At 39.4% G+C, this 12,521-nt stretch overlaps 1 protein-coding gene across 3 annotated transcripts in view; it reads left to right on the forward strand.

Moving 5' to 3' along the window:
• The window catches only part of L3MBTL4 (L3MBTL histone methyl-lysine binding protein 4), a 511,255-nt gene that overhangs the window by 114,881 nt on the left and 383,853 nt on the right, over positions 1–12,521 (forward strand). For all 3 annotated transcript variants that reach the window (XM_072604270.1, XM_072604272.1, XM_072604271.1), the window contains exons 2-3: positions 9,565–9,633; positions 10,166–10,268. In XM_072604270.1, coding sequence (XP_072460371.1) covers positions 10,197–10,268 — 72 coding nt within the window. In that variant the 5' untranslated portion in view covers positions 9,565–9,633; positions 10,166–10,196. The remainder of the gene's footprint in view (positions 1–9,564; positions 9,634–10,165; positions 10,269–12,521) is intronic.

A 12,521-nucleotide genomic window follows, 5' to 3' on the forward strand; every position in this document is an offset into this window, starting at 1 on the left:
CTGCCTCCCCAAATAGATCTCCCTCTCCCTCTCTCCCCTTCTTCCTCTCCCCCCCCCTCGCCTCCAGCGATACTCTACATGGACCCATTCCTCAGTGGCTAGAATTCTTCCAGCCCTTCATGTTCTCCTTGTCCCTGTGATTTTGAACCCTCAGCTGTCATTGTGCAAATCCTGTTTCCCATTCTACACTGCCTACTCAGGGGACTCTGGTCCCCTCTTGCATACTTCCTATTCCTTCAGTCCAATTAGGTGTCTCTCCTTTCTAAGCTGTCTGAAGTTTGGCTTCTGACCTCATCATTCTGCTGAAATCACTCTCTCCAAAATTATCAGTGATTTCTGCATTGCCAGATCCAATCACCTTTTCTTAATCTGGATCCTTCTAAACCTCTCAGTACCTCTGTAGCCTTTGACAATGATATTTACCGTCTTCTCCTGGCACTCTCTAAACTCTTCCGATTCCTATCGAGGGTACCACCCCACTTCCAGTCACCCTGTCCTGTAACCTTAGTGTCATCCCTGACTCATTCTCTGGTCTCTTCCTCCTTATTTCCCTCTGCCATCTTTAATCTTAGTACCTTCCCGCTGAGATTGTCTCCAGTTTGTCTTGTTTATACAGTTATCCCTTCCCCTTTGTCAGGGTTAGGGGTGTGGTGCCTCTGTGATCTGAAAAATCCATGTAAAAGTTTTTGGCTTTCCCTTTGTACCAGAGAAGAAGTCTGAGTTTTTCCCTTTTATGCAATGTTTACAGTACCTTATTGTAAAATTTGGGTTAAATGTTTGGTCATGGATTCTGTGTCATTTGCCAGCCTTCATGTGTTATCTGTGGCTTCCGCAAAACTCTCACTAAATTCCCATTTATTTTCTTATGCCGATCTGTGATATATCAAAACCAAGATGGGGAAAGTTGTGATGTGAAAGGGATAACTATATATTGTTTGTACATAGTTGTTTTCCTATCAGACTGTGAGCTCCTTGACAGCAGGACCTTTTTTTTGGCTGTATTTTCTTTTCTTAGTGCTTAGAACACTGCCTGACACCTAGTAGGGACTTACTAATGCTTGTTGACTTGACTCCGGTCATTTCTTCTGTTGTTTGCGTTACTTGCTTTTCTGTGTTCATTTGGGGGTCAGGATAATGATATTAAAAAATGAGTGATAGGGGGCGGAGCCAAGATGGCGGAGTAGAAAGACGCACATACACATAGCTCCGAACCCACAACCCGTAGAACATCTACAAAAAAGTAACTCATGGCGAATTCTGCACCCAGAGGCCACAGAACATTGGAACGAGGGAGATTTCTGTTCCAGAGAGACCTGCAAACCTCTTGCAAAGGGTCCTTCACGCTGCGGACTGGGCGCCGGGACTGGGAGCTGAGTGCAGCCCTGCCGCGGCCGCGGCACCGAGAGGAAAAGATCCGAGCGGGCTTCAGGGATGGGATCTCCAGCAGCCACGCGGGTCCCTCCACCCGCAGGTGACAGGGGTTGGTGAGAGGTTCTCTTTGGCGGGTCGAGAGGGGAGTAGGGTGCCCCCATAACTCAGGCCCCCTCGGGAGGCAACAGCAGAGCGGGAGCAGACCGGGGCTCCCCAAGCAGGCAGGAGCCTGGATCCATTGTTGAAGGTCTCTGCATAAACCCCTGAGGGAACTGAGCCCCTTCAGGCAGCCCTGCCCCCACCTGAGCACCTGAACTTAATCTCACACTGAATAGCAGCCCTGCTCCTGCCCAAAGCCCTGAGGCTGGGGAGCAGCATTTGATTCTCAGACCCCAAGCACGGGCTGGGAGGATCCGGAGGCGAGGTGGGTGTGAGGAAAATATTCAGAGCTCAAGTCACTGGCTGGAAAAATGCCCAGAAAAGGGAAAAAAACCAAGACTATAGAGGGTTACTGTCTTGGTGAGCAGGTTTCTCCTCCCCTCCCTTCTGATGAGGAAGAGCAGTGCTCACCATCAGGGGAAGACACGGAAGTCAGTGCTTCTAAATCCCAGCCCACTCAATGGGATCAATTCTGGGAAAAGGTCTTAAAGAGCCCAAACAGTTTTCAAAATCATGATAGAGAGGTGGAGGAAAAACTGGGAAGAGCAATAAAAGACTGGCAAGCAAAGTTTGAACAGCAGGTCAGCACCCTGCTAAAGGAGACCCAAAAAAATGCAGAAGAAAATAACACCCTGAAAAACAGGCTAACTCAATTGGCAGAGGAGGTTCAAGAAGCCAATGAGGAGAAGAATGCTTTCAAAAGCAGAATTAGCCAAATGGAAAAGGAGGTTCAAAAGCTCACTGAAGAAAATAGTTCTTTCAAAATTAGAATGGAACAGATGGAGGTTAATGACTTTATGAGAAACCAAGAAATCACAAAACAAAACCAAAAGAATGAAAAAATGGAAGATAATGTGAAATATCTCATTGGAAAAACAACTGACCTGGAAAATAGATCCAGGAGAGACAATTTAAAAATTATGGGACTACCTGAAAGCCAGGATCAAAAAAAGAGCCTAGACATCATCTTTCATGAAATTATCAAGGAAAACTGCCCTGAGATTCTAGAACCAGAGGGCAAAATAAGTATTCAGGGAATCCACCGATCACCACCTGAAAGAGATCCAAAAAGAGAAACTCCTAGGAACACTGTGGCCAAATTCCAGAGTTCCCAGATCAAGGAGAAAATATTGCAGGCAGCTAGAAAGAAACAATTCAAGTATTGTGGAAATACAATCAGGATAACACAAGATCTAGCAGCTTCCACATTAAGGGATCAAAGGGCGTGGAATAGGATATTCCAGAAGTCAAAGGAACTAGGACTAAAACCAAGAATCACCTACCCAGCAAAACTGAGTATAATACTTCAGGGGAAAAATTGGTCTTTCAATGAAATAGAGGACTTTCAAGCATTCTTGATGAAAAGACCAGAGCTGAAAAGAAAATTTGACTTTCAAACACAAGAATGAAGAGAAGCATGAAAAAGTAAATGGCAAAGAGAAGTCATAAGGGACTTTACAAAAGTTGAACTGTTTACATTCCTACATGGAAAGACAATATTTGTAACTCTTGAAACTGCCAGGCCTAGAGGCCTGAGGGCTACCCGAGTCTTCCCTTACCTCTATCGGAGGTCTTCGGTTGGCCAAACCGGATGCTCGTATGAGAGAAAGGACGTTCCAGAGTCGAACAAGGGTTGAGCTTTATTTCAGGGTCTAGTTACAAGTGCAGGGGAATTCTTCCTTAGGAGGGAGCGAAGAATCTCCCAAGGAGGCAAAGATCTTACAATAAGAGATTGGAAGTAGAAGTATAAGCGGGGAGAGAGGGGGAGGGGAGAGAAGAGAGAGGAAAAGCGGAGCCTTGTGTCCTGTCCGCTCCGCGCCCCTCCGCCCAAGAGCACTTTTAGGCTTTCCTGATCCTACTTAAACTCTCCAGCAGCATAGTTTGCATCTGAATACCGTGCTGTTAGATAACAATAGTGTGCCCAGATCCGGGACAATCTCGAGGGCGGGGAGAGCTCTCTCCCATCACATTTCTCACGGGAAGAGGCGGAAATACACGAGATAGCTCGGTTCACCTCGATTCCCAGTCGTTTCCTGGTGGGGCCTCGTGAGAACTCTAAGATTTAGAAGTTCCCACCTTTACCCGCCCGAGACTGTCCACCTGGAATTGAGCTTCCATCCCCAGCATGAAACTATTCAGCATCTGGGTACAGGGTGGGATAACACACACACACATGCACACGCACACACACATAGAGACAGAGTGCACAGAGTGAACTGAAGAGGAGGGGATCATATCTTAAAAAAATGGAATCTAGCAGTGAGAGAGAAATATATTGGGAGGAGAAAGGGAGAAATTGAATGGGGCCAATTATCGCTCATAAAAGAGGCAAGCAAAAGACTTTTTAGTGAAGGGAAAAAGAGGGGAGGTGAGAGAAAAACATGAAGTTTACTCTCATCACATTCCACTAAAGGAAGGAATAAATTGCACACTCATTTTGGTATGAAAACCTATGTTACAATACAGAAAAGTGGGGGTAAGGGGATAAGCAGGGTGGGGGGGATGATGGAAGGGAGGGCACGGGGAGGAGGGAGCAATTTGAGGTCAACACTCATGGGGAGGGACAGGATCAAAAGAGAGAACAGAAGTAATGGGGGACAGGATAGGATGGAGGGAAATATAATTAGTTCTTACACAACACTACTATTATGGAAGTCATTCGCAAAACTACACAGATCTGGCCTATATTGCATTGCTTGCCCTCCAAAGGGAAGGGGTGGGGAGGGAGGGAGGGCAGATTGGCAGACAGGGGCAATTAGAATGCTCGGTGTTTTGGGGTGGGGGGAGGGGACAAAAGGGGAGAAAATGTGGAACCCAAAATTTTGTGAAAATGAATGTTAAAAATTAAATAAATTAATAAAAAAAAGAAAAAAAATGAGTGAAGAAATAAAAGGCTGCACTGAGCTTAACCTGTTTTAAAAATGATTGTCATCAGTCTGAACGTGAATTATTGTACTGTATTACAATACATTTATGCCTTTCGGACTTCTTAGGGTATGTGTGTTATATGCTTTTATCCTAAAGGACCTTTAAATTGCTGTGCTTTTTAGGTCTTGTTCACATTTTTTAGTAGTCCTTTTGGGCCAGCTGTCATATTTTCCTGCCCTTTTATTGTCTTCGAGCTCCTTTCCGGCTTGGGAATTTGATTATTAGATCTGCTGCTTTGGTTTTCAAAAACAGCTAACTCAACTTGTTAGGATTGTTTGCAAATAGGAATAAACAGCGTATGAAATTTTAGGGTTGCTCTAGGGAAGTACGCTTTGGCCCATCCATTGATGTCAGTTTGGCAGCCCTCAAAAGAGTGGGGGGACTTTGGAGGTCAGGGACCAGGATTTTAATTCTTTTTCTTCCGTGGGCCCCATTTTCCTATTTATTTCATGTGTTTGTCAGGCTCAAATGAGATAATGTATGTAAAGTGTTTTGCCAATTTTAAAGGGATATATAAATGTTAACTGTTATTATCATGACTTGAAGATCAGTGTCTGAATCATTTTGCAAAATCCACAGTCCCCTGGGAGTGTTTTCCCTCTGAATCACCACTGCTTTTAGCATATGCCCCTAAGTGTTTCTTCAGGATTGCCCGTTCCTATTCATTCATTGTGATCCCCACCTTTCTTGGGAAGCCAGCTCTTGTATTTTTGACTTTTTTTATTATGCTGTATAACAGGTGCAATCCAGGTACTAGCTTTGATATTTTGCCAAGAAAATCAAGTCAAGTTTATTTCAGCTGAGATGTGGTTGTTTGGGCCACATACATTCTTAATTGGCATTTGCAGGGATTAAAAGATTTAATTTTCTCCTCTGGTTGATTGTTAGGTTCCTTTCTTTCTATGGCATTAAATGCTTAATTGGCTCTGGTTAGGCACCTCTCTTGTCTACCTTCATTATTTCTGGGCTGAAAAGAGATAACTGTTAAATATCACACATAGATAAATGATGTGATTAAATTTTCCCCCCTTAATAGTATTTTTTTTCCAATTACATGTAAAGATAATTTTTAACATTCACTTTTACAAAATTTTGATTTCCAAATTTTTTTCTCCCTCTTCCCCAAGATGGCATGCAATCTGATATAGGCTATACATGTGTAATCATATTAAATCTATTTCCACATTAGTCATGTTGTGAAAGAAACATCAGAACCAAAGAGAAAAGCCACAAGAAAAAAAGAAGAGAAAAATAGTGTGCTTTGAAGTGCGTAGTTCTTTCTCTAGGTGTGGATAGTATATTCCATATTGAGGCTTCTGAAATTATCTTAGACATTGTATTGCTGAGAAGAGCTGAGTCTATCAGAGCTGGTCATCGCACAGTGGTGGTGTTTACTGTGTGCATCGTTCTCCTGGTTCTGCTCACTTCACTCAGCATCAGTTCTTGTAAGTTTTTCCAGGCTTTTCTGAAATCTACCTGCTCATCATTTCTTATAGAACAATTCCTGTTACGTTCACATAACACAACTTGTTCAGCCTTTCCCCAATTGATGAGCATCACCTCCATTTCCAATTCTTTGCCACCACAAAAAGAGCTGTTGTAAATATTTTTGTACTTGTGTATCAGCAAGGACCCAACATACACAGGAGGGCCTGCTGTACAGGTTCTTAGATCTGCTTTTCTAAAAGGAAAGCAACTTTTGGGGGGTCAACAATCGCTTGAGGCAAGCACATATATCATTCACTTAATTCAGGGGAAAAGGTCAGTATCCTGAACTTCAGAGAAAATATCAACACAGAAATAAAGACCAACAGACAGGACTTCCAAAAGCCTGACTGTAAGCAATACCTACATCACAGATCAACAGACCGATCTAAGTGTCTGACCATGACATACATACACAGTGACCAGAGAGAGAAGCACCAACACCTGCGTTTTCAAAGACAGGGGGCTCCGTAGCAGCTCTCCAGACTCTCATCTGGCCGAACAAACACTTCCAATGAGTAAGCCCCAAAGTAAAACCTCACCTCAGAGTATTTATACACTTTTCAACTTCAGAGGCATCACAGCCCTTGAGATCAGTGCATTAGAAATTAACAGAAGGTATGGGCCTCCCCTAATCAAGTTTCCCTTAATGGGTAGGCCCATCTGGGGAAGATCTTTAACTCTAATATTACAATATGTGGGTACTTTTCACTTTTTTATGATCTTTTTGGAATACAGATCTAGTAGTGGTATTGTTGGATCAGAGGGTATACACAGCTTTATAACCTTTTGGAAAAAGTTCCAAATAGCTCTTCAGGATGGTTGGATCAGTTCACAACTCAACCAACAATGCATTCCAATTTTCCCACATCTTCTCCAACATTTATCATTTTCTTTTTTTGTCGTTGTAGCCAATCTGATGGATGTGAAGTGGTAGTTCAGAGTTGTTTTAATTTGCATTTCTCTAATCAATAGTGATTTAGAACATTTTTTCATATGACTATATGTAGCTTTAATTTCTTCATCTGAAAACTCCCTGTTCATATCCTTTGGCCATTTGTGATTGAAATAAAGGCTGTTCTAAAAAGCATGGCATGTATTCTTTCTCTTACGAAACGTGGAAAACCCATGTTTATCTCATAAAATAACTAGCATTCTCACGGTACTTAAGATTTGCAGAGCACTTTATGTACATTATATCATTTGATACCCACAACAACCTGGTGAGGTGGGCACTATTATTATTATTCCCTTTTTCTAGAGGAAGAAACTGAGGCAAATAGAGGTTAAGTGACTTGCCCAAGGTCACATATTTTAATGTCTGAGGTGGGATTTGTCTTTGACTTTTAGACCCCAAGTCTAGCCTCTTTTTCAACCATTACATCACATTTCTTATATATTTGTGGTGTTTAAAAAACTCCTATTGAGAAGAAAAGCAGAGTGTTGACATGGATGAGAGACATAAAAAAGAGATGAGATTTGGGGGGGGGGGGGGGGACTGTAAACAGATTGCTTTTAATTTGCTAAGTTCCGGGACATTGTTAATAATGAAAGGTGAACCAGGCTGGGTGGTACTTATGTCTTGTGCAATAACACTTTGCCAGAGGCATAAAATCTAAATAGTTCATTTGCGTAGAAGTGCATAATAGATATCACCGGGAGCTAGTCATGATAAATTTTATTTATAGTCCATGAAATGAATGTTATTTTATTGAGTTCAGTCAGAAAAGTACATTTCTCAGGGATATGAATAACTTCTCAATTGAAGCTAATAGTTACTGGCCATAAAGAACAGGTTTTTGTACATTAGAGAAAAATGAGGAGATTGGTAAGCTTAGTAAAACTATGTACAGTGAAGCCAAGCAGCATTCTAATGAGAATCTTATTTACAAATCAAGAACTGATCAATTAATGACCCTCATAATCCACTTAACAGATTGGTCACAAATATAAGCCTGAGGAGAAGCGACATATTGTTGTTTTGATTCATAGAGGTGCCTTTTGTTTTTCATTAGAGCCATAACATTATTTTGATGCTTTGTTTATAAATCACTTGAACGCATGGGTATGTGGATTTTAGAGCAAGGGAGGATGTAAAACATTAGGAGTTAGTGTGATGAACTGGAAATTCACTGAACTGGAAGGTAAACAACCCAGGTTGTCCACCTAAACCTACCAAAGGCTGCCACTACCCCTCTTTGGGCCTTATTTTTCTCATTAATAAAGTATGAATTTTTTTTTAATGATCTCTGAATTTCCTTCCAGTTTTAAAAGTCCACAACTTAAAAAAAAAAATACGATTCCTAATTTTACAAAGGAGATGACACTTTAGTTTAAAGTGACTTGTCCAGGTCAGTCAGTAAGTCAACCAGCATTTATTTTTTTTTACATGCAAAATATATTTCCATGTTAGCCATGTTACAAGAGAAAACACAAAGAACTCCCAAGAAAAATAAAGGAAAAAAAGTATGCTTCAATCTGTACTCAGAGTTCATCAGTTTTTCTTTGAATGTGGATAAAATTTTTCCTCTTGGGTAATTTAGAATTATCTTGGATCATTGTCTCGATATAGCTAAGTCTTTCACAGTTGATCATCATTAAAATATTGTTATTACTGTGTACAAGGTTCTGGTTCCGTTCACTTCACTTTGCATCAGTTTATATAAGTCTTACCATGTTTTTGTGAAACTATCCTGTTCATCATTTCTTATAGCCCAATAGCGTGACATCATAATCATGTTGTACCATAACTTGTTCAGGAAACAGGAAACTTGTTCGTTTCCCAAATTCATGGACATCCCCTCAATTTCTAATTCTTTGCCAACGCAAAAAGAACTAGTATAAATATTTTTGTACCAATAGTCCCTACTCCCTTTTCCCTTTTCTTTGATGTCCTTGGGATACACACCTGGTCGTGACATCTATTTAAGTACCTTTTTTTTTGTGCCTAACACTGTCAGTAACAAAGAAAGACAAAAAACAGCCCTTGTTCTTAAGGAGCTCACAATCTAATGAGAGACACAGCATACAAACAGCTAGGTACAAGTGATTTTGTGTAAATAAGATGTATACAGCATAAAATCTCAAAACAGAAATCGATAAGATTTAAGACAGACTGGAAAAGGTTTCTTGCAGAAGGTGTGATTTTAGCTGAGACTTGAAGAAATCCAGGGGAAACTAGTAGGCAGAGATGAGTGTTTTCGGCGTGAGCATAGCCCAGGGCACTGATTCTTACAACAGACATTCCCTCCCATACATTTTTTTGAATGTCTACCATCAGATTAGATAGGTGTATAAATATACATGTGAATACTCACATGCATATATGCTAACACAAACATATATTAGTATGTGTATGTATACATATATTATACACACATTTGTACACACCTACACACGTATGCACATGAAATATCTTTATATCTATTCATATATACATGTTGTGGTAGACATTCAAAAAATTTATGGGAGAAAGTGTTTGAGTCACTTTTCTAGGCTCTGAGTATGTATGTGTATGTGGCATATACACATGTTTATACAGACATATATGCTTGTAATATACATTTATTTATTTATGCATATCTATTGTTGAAATCTTTGTCTTTGTTTGTTGTGTTTCAGAGTGCTGTGATATGCTTTTGCTGACTCGTACCTTTGGTGAAGACTGCCTGTGGCTGGACATTAGAAAACGTGAGTACCATCATTAGTAGGCAGCAAAAAGAGGAAAGACTATGATATGTTTCCCTAAATCATCATTTAAGGGGAAGGGAAGCATGTTAAAAATAATAAAAGCATTGTAGACATCTTAATGTGAATTATTCTACAAATAATGTAGTACATTTTTTACAATTTAATTTTCTTGTACTCCAGTCTGGAGAATTAGGTGTGATACTTAATCAACTCCACCTTGGAGAATTAGGTGTGATACTTAATTAGCGAAGCAACAAAACAAAAATTACCTGACATAACAATTGCAGTAATATTTGTCTTGGAAGTAAATTCCAGATGTGTTGGAGAATATTTCTTCTACTTACAATTGTATGGTTCTGTTTAAAATTTTATAGCTTCATTCATTTATTGAGGATTGCAGATCCATTGTGTAATTTTTGTTAATATGTTTGTGGAAGCAGTCCCTAATCACTGTTTGTAAGATTCCTAATTTAAAACATGTTTAATGAACTGTAGCAAAATATTTCTTTTGTCATTTTATATTCTCTTGTAGAGAACCACTGGTGAGGAGTGAGAACGTGACAATGAAACAGCATCACAAAAAGAGGAAGTATAATGTAGATTCAAAGGACCATCTGAGTCAAGATAGAGGCAGGGTAAGGCCTGAACATCTGATTCCTTAGGATACATGTTGACTTTCTGTGTAAAATGAATAGCACAGTTGTACATTCCTTTTCTAATCATTGCTATCTTGTTTCTTATCCACACTGTATTTTTAGGACTTGATTGAGATTGATTCTGTCTGTCTATATTTATATATGCTTTATGTATATCTATATATACTTTATATGTAAATTATAATTATGGCCAATTGACATACTTATAGAATCTGCAATACCGTGTATGTTCTGTTGAGAATGCAGAGAATTATCAGTTTTTAAAAGTAAAATGCCAAACTAGGGATAGGAATTGGACTTGTGATGTCACGGATGCAGATATTTTCTCCAGGTGAAGAAACTTCTACATCATCTCTAGCTTTTAGTTTCAGAGGGTTGCCTAGAGCACTGAGCAGTTAAATGTGTCTGAGTGTGGATTTGAACTCAGATCTTCCTGACTCTAGCCCCAGCTCTCTATCCTCTGAGCCACCTAGCTGCCTCTGTAGTGGTGTCTCCTAAATGTTGTATGATCCTGATCATGGTGCATTGGTGCTTGAATTCTTTAGTTCTGACTGTTTGTGGTATTTTATTTTCTTTACCTGGGAATCTGCATTTTGGCTTTATGTTCCTGAGGGTTTTTGTTTTGGGGTTCTTTCAGAAGAATGAATTCTTTCAGTTTGTACTTTGCCCTCTGGTTCTAACATATCTGAATAGTGTTCTTTGGTGATTTCTTAAAATATGATATCCAACCCATTTTTCTTTTCTTTGTTCGTGGCTTTCATACATTTCAGTGATTCTTAAATTTTTTCTCCTCCCGTTTGTTTTCCAGGTCATTTTTTTAAAAATGAGATACCTCATTTTCCTTTTTTTTCTCCTCAGTGTTTTGACTTGTTTTAATATTTCTTGATGTCTCATGAGTTGTTAGCTTCTATTTGGTCCATTCTGATTTTCCTAAAGGCTAAGGTTTTATACCTCTTGTTCTAAGCTATTAATTCTTCAGTTGTATCTTTCTTCCCCAGTTTTCATTTTTCCCATTTCCCCCCCTCTGTTGCTCTTGTGTTTAAAATCATCTTTTAAAATCTTTAAAAAATAAAACTCTTGCTTTAATTCTTTCTGGACTTCTTGTTAGTGTAATTTGTTTAGTGCTGTCCAGTGTTCTCTGAGACTGCTTGGAGATGTGTTTGACTCATTCTTCCTTTTTTCCTTTGAGCATCCTGGCCTCTGTCCTAACTCTTTATAGTGTGGTTCCTTTATTGTTTGTTTACTCTTTCCCTCTGCTTCTTGTCTGAGAACTTAATGTAAGCTCTTGGCTCTGCATACTTTGGGTGGAATGTCTGGGTTTGGTGGGACACGGTACTTTGTCCTGCTTGTATTCCCAATCTCTCTTAATGTTAGTGCCTTCAGTCTGTTAATTATTCTCTATTTAAGCTCATGTATAGTTTGTGCGTATTTGTTTGTTGTCTTCCTCCATCCTGTTGTGGACTCCTTGAGAGCAGGGATTGTCTTTTGCCTTTCTTTGTATCCTTAGCATTTATTTCAGTTCCTGTTAAATAATATACACTTACTGCCGTCTTAACTTTGTTCCTCCCTCACATAACACACTATTAAGTTCATCTGCTTTCTTGTTTTCTCTATCACTTTCTTAAGTCTAGACAATCACCAGAACAATAAATCACGCCTTGATTTTTAAGATTTGCTGATTTCCAAGCTGTAAATGTTCTCAGTGAAAATTTAATTATTCATCTCTCCAACCCACCTCTTAATGTCGTGAACTATTCATGTCTTATAAGAAATGATGAGTATGAGGAGCACAGAGAATCATGTAAACTGTTAAAAGAACTAATACATGATAAAATATGAAGAACCATGAAAACTGTATAAATAATCGCTCCAACATTATAAGAGGAAAGAGCAACGAAATAACTGAACCTGAATGTGGAGAAATTGTAATGACTGAACTTGGTCCCCAGAGAGACATGTGGGGATGCATCTCTGTCCCTGCTCATACAGGTCAGGAGACTGTGTGGAAAGCTGCATTTGGTGGAAGATTTTGTCTATAGGCCATTCACTTTATCTGAACTGATTTTTCCTTTCTCTATGTTTATCCTTTGTTATAAGATATGACTCTTTGGGAGGGAAGGGGAAGGACATATTGGGAAATGTAAACAATATAAAAAAATAAAAATATATCATGAAGAATTAAAATTCAAAAGAGAAGATTAGTATGTCTAATCATTTTCAAGTTGTAGTTTA

The sequence above is a fragment of the Notamacropus eugenii genome, chromosome 4 (genome assembly GCF_028372415.1).
Source record: "Notamacropus eugenii isolate mMacEug1 chromosome 4, mMacEug1.pri_v2, whole genome shotgun sequence".
Classification (NCBI taxonomy): Eukaryota; Metazoa; Chordata; class Mammalia; order Diprotodontia; family Macropodidae; genus Notamacropus; species Notamacropus eugenii.